The sequence below is a fragment of the Asparagus officinalis genome, chromosome 4 (assembly GCF_001876935.1).
Source record: "Asparagus officinalis chromosome 4, Aspof.V1, whole genome shotgun sequence".
Classification (NCBI taxonomy): Eukaryota; Viridiplantae; Streptophyta; class Magnoliopsida; order Asparagales; family Asparagaceae; genus Asparagus; species Asparagus officinalis.
Window position 1 is genome coordinate 37,776,700 of NC_033797.1, and position 18,518 is coordinate 37,795,217.

The following is an 18,518-nucleotide window of genomic DNA, read 5'->3' on the forward strand; positions in this document are numbered from 1 at the left end:
TATTTATTCTGATCCTAAGAAAGTTCTGAAGCTACAATCAGCATAACTTGCATCAAGAGAATTCGAGTTTAAGCCAATTCATCCTATTGTGCACAAGTTTCGGATACCAAGAGCAGTTGGGTGTATCATTCTGAATCATTTTATATTTTGGCTCCTGCTCATCTCCGTTAACATGCCATCTTTTTTGTGTAGTTTGTCTAGTATTCAACAATAGCCTTCGAATATCTATCATCAAATTTATGAAGACTAATCAAGAAAAGATGTTTAAACGAGGAGAGACTAGTGGATGAGTTAGATGTAATTGAAGTGAGTTGATGTATTGATTAATCAAGATCTGTTTCGATACAGGATTTGGAATTAGTTTCATTTGTTAGTATTTTGATCATTAGAATTTTGAATTTACTCTGATCCATGTGGTATGTAGTAACTTGTATATTTAGCTAATTTGTTTAAATTGATCGGACACTCAGATTTAGATTTAGTCATTTTATCTCTAGTCTTTGACATGAAAATACCTGTAAATTATGATACTTCTAAAAGTTGTATGTAGTTTGTAGAAATTCGAATGAATCATGGATTTGCCTGAGTCGAAAGGTTGAGGCCTTATTTTCCTGTTCTGTTATTTTTCCCTCTCTTGTTTTTGCTCCTCCCCGAGCTACTCCTGGTTGACTACTGGCCTGGGTCAAAATGAGAGAGGCCCAGTGTTATAAACCTGCAAATATATCCAGCTATTATCCTCTTGACAAGCACAGTCAAACTACTATCTTCTTAATAAGCACACTCTGCCAAGCTGTTATCCTTCCAACATCAAAATGTTACTGACTTTAACTTCATGATCAATCTTTTTATTTCTATTACAAATAGAAGCATTGATTGAAGATGCGGACTATAAAACAATTTATGCTGTCATAGAAGAGTAGAGAGGGAGATGGAAGGAGAGGGAGCTGAAAACTTTATTTAGATCTTTTATATAGTTTACATTTTTATCCATTGAGGTCTATAAAGGGCCAAGTAGCATGGAACTTCATCTGTGGGTACTCATGGCCATCCTATCATTGCTTCTACTGAAGAATACTGACTTATCATGAAGTTGTACTCTACGGTTCCTTAAAAATGCCACCTATGATTAATTCTGAAGTCATGGAAGCTATTATATACCACAAACTTTTATTACACACATCCCATGTGAGACCATTTCTTTCATTTACTTCATGATATATTGTCCAAATGAGAACTCCAACAGAAAATGCTCGAGTTCTATAGTTTATCTGCATTACATCTATGTGTAGTGTGCTACTTTACTTGAGTTGCACTTGGTTCTGAATATTCTTGATTGGTATCACCTTTGGTTGCTTATTGAGGACTTCTGACGATCCCTCTCCTAGTATTACTTATACCTGAACATGCTAAACTATGGAGTTCATTTTGAAGGTTTCGCTAAAGACTAGTTGCGGTTGATTGTTCAATTCATAGCTTGCCAATGTAGACTATTTACTTTCTTCATGATGTAGTTTGTGAAAATTACCTTCTCTAGAGGTATTTAATCCCAAACGTTTTCTGAAAAAGATTTCACTTCAAAGAGATCCAAAGCAATTCTGTGCTTGCTATCGGATACGTGATGCACTCTCCTCTGGCGCAATACTGAGATAAAAAAGCTTGAAGACAGAAGAAACATGGGAGTAAAGATTAAAATATTTCAACCTTAACAAACAAGCAAATAACTCATTCATTTGTTCAGTTCTTTGAGACAACTCATCAGAGTAGCTATAGGCTTTACATGCCAAAGAAACAAGTTATCTAAGTCTAATCTTAATTACTCAATCGATGTAAACAAGTTTAACAAAATAAATCATATCCAATTTGATTTTGATCCCTAATCAATTTTAATCCAATCCTAAAATCAATCTAATTTTAGATCTTGACAGTTCATTACTAGCAAACAAACTAATTTTGTCCCTGAAAAACTATACATACCCCAAGTCCAAATCATTCAAACCAAAATAAATCTAAGATCGCATCATTTTCAGTTCATTGCTTCTTCACTTAACAAAAGGTTTATTTTGGGGGGTCATATTAGAATACGAATTGATCTTAATATCCATATATTTTGATGCTTATACTTGGTTATTTATTTTTGACTTAGTAATCTCTCCCACATTTTGTTTTTCCCATGCCAGATGAGTCTTCCAATGAAAGATTCATTATCCTAATTTAGTACATGCTGAAAACGCACAAACAGCTTAAGCTGGGAATATGTACTTGAACCCTCACCAAGTAGAGAAAAGTTTTCTCTAGATTAAGCCATGCTCTTTGCAGCCTCCCATTTCATAAACAGGTCTTCAAATCAAGTATGATAGTTCTTTCCTTTAAGATGATAATCTACTATCCTTGGCTCGTGGTCCTCTATATCTTAGAGCTGTTTGCAGTTTCTTGTGGAAAACATATGATCTTTGCTTTTGTCTGCTCTTTCATTTTGACTATGATGATTTTGGACAGGTGCTCTTTGGTTGGACAAACATAAATTTAAGGGTAAGTTCGGACCATGGTGATTTTTGTGTGGTGTCTTTCTAAATAAACCTCACCATGGTGTTTTTCTCCAAAAGTGTTTTCACAACCATGGTGACTGATTTTGGTCAAAACTACTTTGACTTTTTATAACATTAGTATTAAACATATTATTAATATATTACATATCGATTATTAATTATATTGTATTCAATATCATATAATATATTATTATATTATAGGTTAATATTAATCAAAATACAAGTACTACACATTATCGTATAATGTATTCTAAGAGTAAGAACTTGGCAGTGCCTTACCCCTTTCCTTTTATTAGAGCCATAGGTACCGCTGAGTTCTTACTTTTTCATGCCTACAATCTGTTCATCTGATTACTTATTATAGGTTAATATTAATCATAATACATCACATTATAGTATAATGTATTATAATATGATCATGTAAAATGTATTATGTTATATTATAATTATTATACCTTATTTTTCAAATATTTATATATTTAATTTTTTTTAAAATTAACAGGTTATTGTTATACATAATAGTAAACAATATTATTAATATAATACTGTATTGTCATTAATATACTACAATATTATCACCAAAATGTTTGTTATAAATTTTAATATATTGTTAATATTTTAACATATATAACGTATCATAGTTATAAAAATTTAGATTTTACTAATAATAGTTAATAATATATTATTATTATTTAAATATAATATAATCATGGTTTATTATTATTTTAACGTTTATTGCAATATTTTGTTTTATCATTAATAAAGTAGTTTACTATATAGTATGTTATTTAATGTATTAAATCTATTAAATGTATTATTACTTTCTTTTTTTGAGAAGTTATTATTTTACTATTAAATATATTATTATTTAATATATATTAACCATATATTTGTATTAAACTATATTTTTATCAATATAATATGTGAAATTAATGCAATATTTTATTTAAGGATTTTTCCGTAGAAACCACCTTTAAAATAGGATCATTCTATAGAAACCACCTTTGATTGTTAATTTATACGTAAACCATCTTTAAACGGTTTTTTGTTGCAGCCAATAACATGGACTTTCAAGTCAGGTTTTTTTTTCCCATTTTTCTATAAAAATTATTTGTTGAATACCACAAATATTTAAGAGATGATCTTTAATTGAGGTTAGATGAAGTTACTTACTGAAAAAACTTAACTGAAAAATAAGTCCAGGTGGTTGATTGCAATGAAAATTTTGTTAAAGGTGTTTTATGTATAAAATTGACAATTAAAGGTGGTTTCCATAGAATGAGCCTATTTTGAAGGTGGTTTCTAGGGAAAAACTTTTATTTAATAAATTATGATGTATTTTGTTATATATTAACTTTAATATATAATTAATTTAATATTTATGTAATAGTTCATTATATTATAAGGGAAAATGTGAGTAGCCCTTTCAACCTTTTTCCCATGTGAGAAAGCCCCAAAACCCAAAAAAAGTATGTACAACCCTTCCAACTCAGCAATATACATTGTATATACTATATTTTTCCCAAATCCCTAAATTACTCCTTGGTAGATCTCTCTCACGAAGATTAGATCCAAGTGAGATTTTTCCTACTGCTTCCTCCTAACTAAACTCTCTTTCTAAATTCCCCCCCAACTACATCCTTGTCGGCACTATGACTAACCTTGCTGCTTCTTCCTCTGCTCCCTCCTCTCCTAACCCTAATTTTCATGATTGCTCCTCCTTCCTCTCCTCTATTCGTCCTCTCTCCTAACCTAAACCTAACCTTCCTCCTCTCTCCCACTTCCTCTTCTCCTCCTCCGATCCCGTCGTCTCCATCTCCGGCGTCCGCCTTTGTCATTACTGATCTCAAGCACACCCTTCGACCCCGACGTCCCCCTCTCCCACCTCCCTCGCTGCCATCATCGACCTCAAGCTTATCATCAACTAGTTCGGTTCGACTCTAATGATGACGACAAGATCTCCTCCTCCGAGCTCACCACCATCTTCTCCTCCCTTGACCACCCCTCTCCTCCTTTAAAACCATCTATGACCTTCTCTCATCTACATAATTTCTCTCATTACATGATATGTGATGATTTAAAGATTGCTTATGAAGTGTTTGATGAAATGCCAAAGAGAGATAGTTTCTTAGACTGTGATAGTAATAGATCATATATAAAAAAATATTATGGAGACCTCGCTGCTTTTTCCTACTGCTTCTTTGTTCATTTCCTTCAATAAGAATTGCAGCTTTATAAGATACAACATAACAAATAATGAAATATTCATAATAGGAAATGACTTAGAATTAACACGAAATGACTTAAATTTCACAGGAAATGACTTAAAATTCACAGAGAAGGATTTAGACTTAACATGAAATGACTTAGACTTAACACACAATTGCTTAAACTTCACATAAAATGACTTAGACTTAACATGAAATGACTTATACGAAATGACTTAAACTTCACAGGATCTGACTTAAAATTCACAGAAAAGAGCTTATACTTAACACGAAATGACTTAGACTTAATACACAATTGCTTATACTTCATAGAAAATGACTTGGACTTAACATGGAATGACTTAGATTTAATATGAAATGACTTAAAACTTCACAAGAAATGACTTAAAATTCACAGAGAAGGGCTTTGATTTAACACAAAATGACCTAGACTTAAAATACAATTGCTTAAACTTCACAAAAAATGACTTAGACTTAACATAAAATGACTTAAACTTAATACGAAGTGACTTAAACTTCATAGAAAATGACTTAAACTTCATAGATAAGGACGTAGACTTAAGACGAAATTTGCACATTTTGAAACCAAACTTATCTCGTGGCGTGGTCTTATTACTCTATGTATTCTTCAATTAATTTAAAAGAAGCCAAAATCTCCTTTTCAACATAAAACTAAAGCAATAATGTTCATTATTTAAAAGTAGTTATGGAACTAATATACCAAATATAAATATAAATTACTAAAAAGAGTAACACATATAAAATTTTAATCTTGTAAGCAATACATTAAACATCTACTGGGAATCAAAGACAATTCTCAACTCAAGATCCACACATGATTTAGGGTCCCTTATGGCCTACTCTTCTATCAAAATTACTAACCCAAAACATCTAGTTCCATTACAGACATTCTGGACTTTGAGGTGAAAGTTGTAGAGATGAGTTGGGAGCAATCTCTAGAGAACATCTCTCGCAACATATTCTTGAGTTGAGGAAAGAACACCCTCTTCTTGGCGGTGATCTCGAAGAAGGATATCTTGTCATAGATATTGGAGGCAATGCTGGAAGTTGGTGGTGGCAGAGGAGGCAGTGAAAAAAAGGAGACAACAGGGTCGGAATGTGCACCCAAGATCGGTGGTGGTTGAGGGGGAGGTGGGAGAGGAAGATGGTGTGGTCAAAGGGTGCACTCGAGGTCGGTGGTGGTAAAGAGGGAGGTGGGAGAGGGGATGTCAGTGTCTGAGGGAAAAAGGAGAGAATAAGAGAAAGAGGGAGAGGGGAGGAAGATTAGGGTTAGGAGAGAGGAGGAGAGGAGAGAAGAGAGGAGCAACCATGAAGATTAAGATTAAGAGAGAAGAAAGAAGAGGAAATAAGGGCATTTTTGGGTTTTATGTTTTTCACTCTCTGTGCTTATTTGGCAGGGAATAAGGGCTGAAAAACATTGTTGCATTGTATTTTGAGTTTATACATAAAGATGAAACTACAAGGGGGCATGGCACATCAACTTCTCTCATTTGGGCCTTGACACAATTTTGTCGTAATATAACATATTAAACATATTCTAATATACAATATTAATATATAATATAATTTTATTATGTAATATTTAATATATACTATATTATTTATATAATATATGTCATTTATATAATATGATATACTTCCATTTTATAATATCTATTTAATATATTTATAATTTAATTTAATAAAATTGTTATATTATGTTAATTTTATTGATGTGTTATATTATATTAAGTTAATATAATATATACTACTATAACATATAATATATTGATATCATTTATTAATCATATTATATTATTTTTATTATTATAGCACATCATTTTAGCATAACATATCAAATTAATATGATATTGTACTTAAAAAATATGATATATTATATTGTATTAAACATATTTTAATATGTTATTTCAATTATATATTATTTAATAATATGACGTAATATAGTATAATGTATAATATAATATTAAATCATATTATATATTGAACATAATTAGTAATAAAATATATATTACTTATAATATTATATACTATATTTAGCTATTAATGACATCCCACCTAAACTCAAAACACCATTGTAAATTCAAAACACCTAAGAGGTGTTTTGAAGTAGTGTGGTGTTTTTGTTTTTGGATGTTTTTGATGACAAAAACACCATGGTTTCCAAACAAATAGTGTTTTTGTTTTGGCAGAAACGCCATGGAAATGGAGGAAACACCATGGTTCCCAAACACTCCTATTAATCACTGTTTACCTAACTAGAACTTAACTTCCAATTTCTAGGATATGCACTAGTTTCTATATCGTTTCCTTACCTTGGAATGTCCATTTGGATTGTGGTTTCAGGTTGATAGGCCTTCATAAAAAATATGGTCAAATATTTTATGGAGCATGCTGCAGCATAGTTGATCTTATTTTTACTGAAACAATCATAGATGCTTATAGTTTTGTAGAAGACTTCCTGAACAAATGATCATTTTTTTTTGAATCATTATAGTAAAACTTCTTTTCATAACCATATTAGATGAAAGCCCAAGTAACATGTATGTTCTATCGTCAAATTATGTAATTTGTTGGAGAAAATTAATTATACCTAAGGTTGTGGAAAGCAGAAAGCGTAATGAAGCGGTGAGGCATCGCCAATGCTATTTGTGGCTTTAGCGGAAAAAGAGGCAAAAAGCACAAAGTCTAAAAATGGTCCAATTTAATTATGTATAAATATTAAAAAAAGAAAGATTGAAGAAAAATCTAAAAATTCTACAAATGCATATTTGATTATTTATAGAGATCCAAAGTATGAAATGGACGTGTAACAATAACACAATTAATAAAATACTGTACAAAATGAGATAGGAATTTTGAGAAGGAGGTAGCGGTGTTTTGAAGAGAAGTGGAGATAGAGTTGGCAAAGACAAGAGGTTCACCAGGAATAGAGGATTGAAAAGCTTCAAGAAGAATAAAGAGCAGGTGGAGCTTCGACGATGAGAGGATGATGAGAGGTAATGGAGCTTCGGTGATGAGTCACGGTGGAGCTTCGACAATGAGAGGTGGTGGCAGAGCTTCGATGATCTTTGTCTGCAAGAGGTGGTGGTGGCGATTTTAGGTTGGGGCTTTTTCTTGAGCTCAAACAGCGGAGAGAGAGGAAATCAGGGAAAGAAATGAGTTTTAAGTTAAAAAGGGATTTTGGGTCAGGTATAAAAAAACCTATCTACCTAAGACTTTCGGTTTGTTTGGGTAGGGGACAGATCCGAAAATTTGTATATTAAGCGTGGTACAGTGTTGTAAGCATTTTGAAGCACTTTTTAGTGCTTTAGGAGCTATTGGACTTGATTTCAAGCTGATAGCGCTGATGTTGATAAATATCACCACTTTCAACCATAGCAGTGCGACATAGGCCATTACTAGTATTGTGACCACTATCTCGCCATAGTTGCAGCGTTTTATAACATTGATTATGCCATATCTTTGTTAAGGGAATTTGGATGTTGCCATGTTGGTAATAAAACTTTCGGAGGGAGATTACGAAAAGGATGAAGAAATATAGGAAGGAAATTATGTGGCTTATCACTTCAGAGGAAAAAGTACAACAATTTGGACTAAAGAGAGACAAGCTTTTTGTACTCATAAAAGAGTGGAATAATGAGTTTGAATTATGGATGTGATAAATGAAATTCACAGTATGAAGTATATACTTCTATAAGAGTGAAAGCTATGTAAACCAATGTGTCTAATGAGACATCTCCGATTTGGCTACATGTCTAATACTCTTTACACTCCTGTCTTAATGGATACATGTTGGATATTACTTTGGGGGTATTGTAATTTCAATACATTAGATACACTGTAAAATGTGTCATAGATGAATCGGAGATTAATAAATTAAAATCATATGATTGATGGATTTGAGTATTGTTATTGTAGATGTTATTACATTTACATAAAGTTTCTATATTTCTTCATAAAGAGTGTGATTTTTCTCTTAAACTGTCAGTTTAGATAACTTAGAAATGTTTCATATTGGAGATATTGAACACTAATAAATGCAATATAATTTTGTTTATCTTGTGTCTATAACATATTATATACTAAATTCTAGGATTTGCCTTATCCATGTAGCTATGTTTTATTGTATCAGTATCAGTGAATCTGTATGTATGTCTTGTGTATAAAGCAATATGTATATTTCTCATATGTTTTTTTTAGATTTTCCATATAGATGTATCTGTACCTCATCACACTTGTATCTCCTATTCGTGTTCTTCGCTCATAGGGTGAAATTTATGCCTGCATAATACCCTAATGTTGTACCGCTAGGAATGTACATCATCTGAACTTGATGAAGTAAGACTATTGACATTTCTAAGCCAATGAACGATTAAAACTGAAAGCTAGGAAAAATTAGCTTCTTTACTCGTTTAATCTCCACCTTATGTAGTATGCTGCATCTTTCCATTCTTGTGCAATCTCAAAAGTCTGACTTTTTATGACTTCCAATTTATTCATAGGATTTCTTCAAATTCTTCTAAAGACCATCATCCATCCATCTTAGTGAATGGCCACTTTGACAGTCCACTTGGTTCTCCTGGTGCAGGCGATTGTGGTTCTTGTGTTGGTGAGTGGTATCATACTCCCTGGAGACTTCAAATTTCTTCAACAATTTTCTTCTCCCATTGAAATTTAAACTTTGCTTTCATTATTTTTCAGCAACGATGCTTGAACTAGCACGGTTTGTGGTTGATTCAAGCTGGGTTCCACCTCGACCTTTAATTTTTCTTTTCAATGGTGCAGAAGAACTTTTCCTTTTGGTAACAAGCTACATTTGGAAATACTTCTCTTCTCTCTCTACTTTGCTAGCTCCTTCGTATTGATATATTGCTAATTTGCTATCTTTCCCCTATTGATGGATTGCATTTATGATATTCATATGTGGTAAACTGCTGGTCACTTTAGCCAGTATTCTACATCTTTCAGATGAGTAGTACAAACTACCTTTTTTCCCACCAAAGTTATCTGAGCTGTGTTTGATTCCATAGAAAGATACGAGAACTGAAAGAGAGGTTGTTAACGTATTCTATTTTCTTCTTAATTTTGAGTGGAAGTGCAAAATAAAAATAAAAATAAATAAATAAAAATAAAAGAAAACAATAAAACTTAAACTGTAATTTGTTCCAAGTCAACGATCCTGCTTAAAGAGACAAATGAAAGAGAATGCTTATAAGTCTTTTTGCACTTCCATTTATTTCCTTCCACATCAACACAACTTTTCATATCTGGAATAAACTGCTTCTGTTTTCTGATCTGCCAGTAGTTGCCTCCGTTTTAGATTGCTTAATGTGAGTTTGGTAGATTCCTTGGATTTTAATGTTATTGTCATAAGAATGACCTCATGGTTTACCTTTTTTCCAATTTCGTTGTCATAGCCTGCTTTGCCTTTGGGCTCATAAGGTCAAGACCGCCGGTGACCAGATAGTTATGTGTATGATGTAATACAAGATAGCAGTCTAGTAGACATTTTCAATTTGACACGTGGCTACCTAGGAGAGTAGATATCATATAATATATAATAGGCTTGTAGTAGAAGGGTGGCTTTAGTGCATCAAGTTCCTGCTACCCGCAGGGTCCAGGAAGGGGTTGGACCACTTTGGGTCTAGTGTACACATTCTTACCTTGCACTTTTACAAGAGGCTGTTTTCACAACAATAATACCTCTGCGTACCTATAGAAGAGGCTTCCACAACCTTTTTTTTTCCTGTTATTCTTTGCTTATGACTATTTTGTTTCCTTCCTTCTTGCTGCCAACACCTGTAGGCTGTAGTAGTTATTTTTCTTTAGCCTCATTTAGTCAAAGGGGAAGCCTGTTGTCGTCTTTTACTGGTATTCAAAATCTTACTTAAAGTTTCTAAATGAATTTTCTATAAGAATTGACTGATCAACAAGAAAAGGCTTGCAGACTCAGATCAACAAGAACAGGCTTGCAGACTCAAAAATCCTGAATCCTATCTTCATTTAATTTCAAACTTAAATTTCTACCTAAAGAAAATCTAAAATAAGTTAATTATGACAAAAGAGGAGAAGAGGATATATTTTCTAGTGACTAGGTTGCATTTTTTAGGGCCTTCAGACTTTAGACCAGAACATCTATGAGCATTCTCCACAACTAGTCAGACTAGGTTGCATTTTTGGGGTCTTCGGACTTAGACGAACTAAGAAACCTCTGTTGACTTCTGTAGGGATCAAGATTGATCCGAATTAATGAGCCCCTTGAGTTCTAGATCACTTAAGCAAAACTCTTTACTCTTCCATATGGTCCCAGTTAATCCAATTTAAATCACTTTGAGCTATTGGCCTCTAGGTCGGCGAAGAAAATCTATTAACAATTAATTCAGACAGTTGATGCTACCTTAGGACAGGATTATATGTTATCAAGTAGTTAGATACTTAGATTAGTCCTGGCCTATTTTGACAAAGCTTGGTCCTAACTCAACATAGTCAGGTTTATGTACATGCCTGTTACATGAACCTGCTAGAGTCTTGATTTTTAGTTATTTTGGTATCCCTGCCCACAATCACAATGGTTTATAAATTTGGCAAAGGTTATAGATAGTAATATTGATTGCAGCAATCCTGACCTACTGCATACCTTTCTTAATACAAAGTAAGAGCATCATCTTTATAAGCATTGCTAGAAATTCATGAGTATTGTGTTTTTCCTTCGTAACTTTTACCACATCTTTACTGGTTTATTGGACCAAGGGCGTTTAGACTCTGGCTTTACTCGGCGAACTGCTTAACTTGGCACTTTCTAGATTCACCACTATATCAGTATTACTTGTTCCTATGATTTCGTTCATGGCTTGTATTCATCACCTCCTAGGGTCTTTGATATCTAAAACATGATCAAATCCAGCAATGTTCTCGTTCCCACGACATAAGCACCATGAGGTCCATGACTGCCCTGTTTCATAGCTGTATAATTTTTTGTTTGGGCAGATGGACTAGACCAAAAATATTGGATCATTGTAAATCATGACATATTCCTCTATATGGCGATGCTATGATGGTTTCCCTAATCCCTACAACTTCTAATTTTACACGGCTGTGCAGCTAATAGTTAGTAGTGCTAAGGATTTCCCTTTTTCTTGCGTGATTGTAATGCCTATCTATTTTTGGAAGTGATTGTTATCCAATAATAAACTTGTATACCCAGTTATGTTGCTATATTGGACTTTTTTCCAACCATTTTCCTTTTGTGAATGCTTATTAGAAGTGCTTTATGATCCGTGGTGGAGCCAAGAATTTTGATAGGGGGTCCAAAAATTAATAATTAAATATACTAACATATTACTTTTTTTTTTCTCATGATCGTTAGTATCTTAACATCATTACATGAAGTGACTTTCAAAATTAAATTTCAAATTAGAATATAGTGCTTAGCACTACTTACAATAGTGTTCTTTTTTTGCTTTCACTTCTTGAAACCATTTTATGATTTTAGATAGGATATTTGATTGAACTGGGGTTTCTAAATCTTTTATGGTAGGTTATTTTGGATTTAAATCATAGTAGGATTAGATCATGATTTGGTTTTTTAAATTTCTTTTTAATTGCTACTTCTACTATTGATTTCAAAGAGAAATTTCAAAATAACTCAAGACTTGGGGGGCTAATAGCAATTTCAATCATTTGAGAGACTTAAAAGTAACTCTAGAATTTGGGGACCTAATAGCAATGATTTGAGGAATTAATTTCAAAATATGAAAGATTTAAGGGATTGATATAAAAAAACCAAAAATAAAGATTGATATAAAAAACCAAAAATAAAAAACCCTAACTTTTCAAAAGGCCCGTGACCTATTGGTTCTCTTTTCCATCAACAAAACACTGAGTCCGTTCTCCTAAATATTAAACATCATTGCACTCAAAACACCAAACAGACCCTCTCTTCCACAAGAAGACAAAGAGCTTCAAACCCCAAAATGAAAAGAACTGTTCATCATCTTTTTAAGTTTCTCTCAACCTCAGTTCTAGAGAACCTAACATCGCCCTTGATTTTTTATAAAAACACAAGAAAAAGAATAGATTCTTTCCCAAATTATTAACCAATTACCCCCTTGATATTTTGTAATTTGCAAGGGGGCCAAGGCCCCTTTGGCCCCCACATATCTTCGCCTCTGTTTATGATAGTTTACGTATAAAAGTTATTTTTTCGTCATATTATTGATATCAATGTAATGTTAGTCTTCACCTATGTTGATTTATATTATTTTCTGTCCAGGGTTCTCATGGCTTTGCAAAAGCACACAAATGGATTGATACAGTTGGAGCTTTTATTAATTTAGAAGCATCAGGCACCGGTGGTCTTGGTATGAATGAGACATTCTTTTGGCATTAGCATAATTTATCCTAAAGTTGTTGAAGTATGCCTTTCCGAGGACGTTGAGTTAAATATATTTTTTTTCTCAACCTTTCCTTGTACCTTAATCTTAAAAGTATTCTTGTCCATTTTCCACATTTTCTCCTTGCTAACTTTAGTGAAATGAGAACATTACAAGATAATGATGCATCATCAATTCTACAATTAATATGTACTAGTACAAACAAATATTTGAAGCAACTGTTTCGGATGCAATCCACCCTCATAGTTACGCATTTCAATATTTTTCATACAAAATACTTAAATACTTATTGTTTATGGAGTTTGTTTCTTTGTGCTATTTCTTTTTTCACATAGTTCGTGTTGGGATCATGGTTTCATTTCACGTTTTGTTAACAGGTATTTAGTTACAGTAAAGTCATTAGCTAATATATTCTATCGTGCACCTCCCTTCACTTGATTGCATACATTGCATTGTGTCTTTTGAATTACACACATTTCATTACGTCTTGCGTGTGTGCACTTAAAGGGGCTGCAAGCCCCGCATACTTGTAGTGGTACGTTAATTTTGGGAAACTAATTTATGTATCGGAGAGATTGATTTGCAAATGTATCGGGAATCAGTTTGCAAGAACTGTATGACGATTGAGGGGGGTCTAGCGCAACTGTAATCGTGGATCTCTGTTTTCTTTGACTAAAAGAAGAAACTAAACACAGTTCAATGGTTTCTTGCACCTACGTTGCACCTTTTCTTCATGGAAATATGTGTTTTTTCTCGGCAACAGAACTCCAATATATTTCACAAAATTTTATCATATATTGATTTGACGAGCCCTAATAAGAACCATATAGTTTTATGCTATTTTTTATATGATTGGTACAAATTAGTTGGTAAGATAAATATTAAGAAAATAACGAAAGGAAATAGATGGACTTAAGTTTGCACCTGTACTTTGTATTAGATGTGAGACTTATATGACTGATTATTTATAGGACAACCTTTTATGATTGTGAAAAGAGAAACATAAAAGGCATTCTTGAGCAAAGATCAACTATTCAATTGCCGAATGAGGCATACTTTGTCTCCATGACTTTTTTGATTCTCTTACCTGTTTAAACAAGAAGGCAGCCCACATCAATGCAATTAGTTATCTCACGAAACCCAGACTTGACGCAATATGTATGGGTACCCGATTATCTCAATGTAGTCTTTAATGAAGCTCACTCAATAGTTTTTACATTTAGATTAACACATAAGTTTATTTGCTGGAACATGATATTCTGAATCGATACTTTGCTTGAAAATAACTCAGTTTTTTACTCTTTGATGACGTAAATATCCTCCAATGAACACACCTTATCCATGATGAATCTACTTGAGCTGCTAACCTTGTCCAATAGGGAAATATGCAAATATAAAATTAACTAATTTTTATGTTGGTTCTCTGAGTATGAAAGAACTTGATGTAGTGGACTTTGCATGTTACACGTATGACAATATTCTAATTACAACATCTTGTGGACTTGTCCAGGGATTAATCAACTGGCCCACAATATTCATCAAATATGCAAGATCTAGTTGACTTATCATTAAATAATTCAAATTCTTCCCAAGTCACCTATATATCGTTGGACTCTTGGTTTACACTCCTGATTTGCTTACATAATTTACTAGTCCACTAAAACGTCTATCGGTTTACACTCCATCCCACCTATTGATAATAAATCAAGCAAATACTTTCTCTAGGAGAATCATATTGCTTTCTTAAGTTCCACTTTAACACCCAAGTAAAGTGTACCAGCCGAAAGACCTTTGAGTAAAACAACTAATCTCCGTGTCTTCATGTCACGAAAATCCATATCATCCTCCTCCATAAGGAAAACGCCATCAACATCTTTAACTAATATAATCTTTTCTGTGATAAATTTGAAACAATATTTAATGACCATTTTGACGTTGTTGAAGACCAAACTTTGTCTCTATTTTAGTGAACATGTGGAAATAAGCCTTGTGACTGCATCAATGAACATCCTAAATGATGCTCGTGGAGATTGTTTGTAACCATACAATGAGTATATTGTCACGATGTTCCTTGAGTAAATACTAGGTGGTTTCCCCATGTCAAACTCCTCTTCAAGAACATTATAAGAAAAGCATTTTACACGTCAAGCTGGTGCAAAACTAAATGTATATAGTTGCAAGGGGTATAAGAAATCATTTAAGAACCACATTAATTATGAAAAAGAATATTTTCGATAATCAACAATATAAGTCCAAGGGTGTTCTTTTGTTACTAAGCGTCTTCAAGCAAGCTAGATGTTATATAGATTCCATTTCTGTGCACATATCTAGTGAGATATAAGCACCTTCTGGATGGAGGTTTTATTAATGCTCTAATGTCACTGTTTCTTCATACATAGATTGCCTCAAATTTGGATGTGATAAATGCTTCTAATATAGTTGGGAATACAATGAGTATTAATGGAGGAGATAAAAGTAGTGGAGTATGGAGACAAGTGAGTGTAAGAAAGAAATTTTGAAAGTATTACTCTTAATGCCCTTAGGTTTAGCAATTAGAATATCAACAATTAGAATATCAAAATTAGTGTCCTCGCCAGAATATTGAATGTGAGCAATAGAGTAGACTAGAATAATGAATCATATTATCATCTTCATGTTCATAACAAGATAGTACTTGATGAAAATATCGAGAATTGATTATTAACAGGAAGATGATATTTGTGACATTTCTGAGTTCAAGAGTATCCTAAGATGACACACTTGAGAGATATGAGATCTAGTTTGTTGTTGCTAGGATGATTATTGATTATCATGCACAAATCTAACATAACTAAAGTTGTGGGAGATATTGGAAAAAGTTCTACCAATTGGTCTAAGAAATATAGATTTGGACCATTTAAAGAAGACATAAACATGTGGTTTATAAGATACAAGGTAAAAAGTGCACATTTCCAAAATATTGCTAATTTTCATATGCATGAGCATTGTGCATGTACTTTCTAACAAGTGCTTATGCTTGCATTCAACATACCAATTCCTTGTGATGTGTATAACAAAGATGTTTGAAAAGTAATTCTAGATTGTGCTATGAAATCTACAAAAGCTAAATGAAATGTTTTTTTTTGGAGTTATCTTTTTGTAAAGTATGAAACATTTACAATGAGAACTAAGAAGACTTTTTATAAAATAAACCCTAGTAGCACGTGAATAGTTGCATAGTCATCAACAAAAGCAATGAAATACCTAAAATCAAGTTATGATTCAACTCGATGTGGACCCTAAAGATTTGAATGAACTATCTTAAAATGAATCCAAATTCATTTGTTAAACTAGTGGATACGACGTGTTATAATGCTTATCCAAGTAAGATGACTCACGTTCTACAAATGCAACATGACTTGACTCTGGATTGTGCAATGAAATTGCGATCAACATCAAGATGGTTCAAGGCCCTCAAGCTCATGCCTTGTGTTAATATCTTCTGCATTTGAAGTTCCTAAGAAACACAACGATTAGGATAAATTTCAGTGTTCTTTAATGAATGATAAGTTCAACTAATCAAAAACAAGTTGAATGAAATTGTACACATATAAATAACAAAAAATATGTACAAGATGCAATAGCTTAATTGTGTCTAAGTCTCCTGAATAAGATATAAAAGCCAAATACAAATCCACATGCCAAGATTGATTATATTAGGAAATAATAAGAATGAGTTAGCAAGTTAAATAGAACACTTCAATTTCCAGTTGGAACCGGGGTTGGTAGAATTTGATGATATCTGAAGCTGTTAATACGTCAAAAATTATAGAAGGTGGAGTTAGAAGCTGATGTCATTGGATTAGTGACTGAAGGTCATGAGAATATGGTGAATCAATGGTTGTTTCGGCATTATGAAATAGACATGTGACTTTTTTGGATATTGTTTTATGCCCTAATCTTGAGGTAGTAGTTATTGTAAGTTCAAGAGGTAGTAATACAATTTGGTATGTGCTGCAACATGATTTGAATCATGAAATTATTTGGTTCATGACTCAGATAACACGAAACAATTAAGGTTAGGTTAGAGGAGAGGTTTTAGGGAGTGAGAAAACGATAAAAGCTGGATTTTCTCTCTTATTATTATAATTATCATTCAAAGGGACAAAGGAATCCACTTTTGATAAACAAAGGGACAAAGGAACAATCCCTTTCCTGAATGCTCCTCCTTATTTTTATTAAAATATTATTTGTGTTTATAGCTGAAGTTGGTTACCTTTGAAAATAAAGAAATTAATGCAGTAAGAAAAGTTGCATATGCCCACATTTATTTTATGACACATGTAGACGTGTTGTGTTAACTGCAATGGATTAAACGACGAAAAAAATACAAAGTGTCACAAACCACTACACATGTTTGTGTCATTGGATATAAAATAAAATAAAATGACACATTTCCATGTATAGAAAACCCTCTCTACACATGCTCTACCCATACTTTTGACTTCTTACACCTCCATTTCTGCCACACGAAAACAATGTTATCAATGTGCGATGCACAATATGGGGCGGAAAGTCCCTTTACACGCCTTTGATAATTCTGCACAACAATGTGACGCTAGATGACCAAAAAAAAGTATCACAAGTTACAACTTTGTTGTAGCGGTATATTAAAGTTGAGCACAAGGTAGGTAACATAACTCATAGAGTTACAACAATTTACATCTTTTGGTGTAATCCAGGCTATGCCCGGGTGAACAACTTGAAAGAAAAATCACTTAACATGGCGATTGTGAGATCAATCACATTTCACACATCATAATCCTCTTTTTGCCGATGGAAAAGAGTGTGCACTCGCCTCACTGTCAACCATATGGTGAGGAGAACTCTTTATTTGATGAGAACACATCAACTTTTTATTCCAACACATTTCTTGCCTTGGATCTTCAGAGAAACATTGCTAATGCCAAACCCTCTCTACTTGATCCGCATCTTTGTCTTCAAGGGACTTCATTTGTTCTGATTCACAACAAAGTATATTAAATTGATGACTAGCCAAACACACTTAAGGAGAACCAAAAAGATCAAAATCCAGTTCAGATCCTAAAGATATGGTTTGTAATCACTCATGTGACTGGACAACTGTTACATCTCTTGTTCAATCCTTGGTCTGCTAGAAATTATAGTAAACTTGCTGTAATAAGAATTGTTTTGATATGGTTCCTTGTAATAGTCTTGAGGTATGTTTTCTATTGGAATAAATATTTTGATTTTTTCCTTGTAATATTCTTGGGAGTATGTTAAGTTTTATACTGAGATAAGAACTCTCATAGTTTACTTTCTTTTACCTT

General features: G+C 32.9%; 1 protein-coding gene across 2 annotated transcripts in view; it reads left to right on the top strand.

The window, feature by feature from the left end:
• Positions 1–18,518, top strand: part of LOC109837209 (endoplasmic reticulum metallopeptidase 1) — a 59,671-nt gene that overhangs the window by 6,103 nt on the left and 35,050 nt on the right. The window contains exons 4-6 of one of the 2 annotated variants that reach the window (XM_020405348.1): positions 9,298–9,404; positions 9,497–9,597; positions 13,068–13,155. In XM_020405348.1, coding sequence (XP_020260937.1) covers positions 9,298–9,404; positions 9,497–9,597; positions 13,068–13,155 — 296 coding nt within the window. The remainder of the gene's footprint in view (positions 1–9,297; positions 9,405–9,496; positions 9,598–13,067; positions 13,156–18,518) is intronic. The other variant, XM_020405349.1, reaches the window with a different exon arrangement.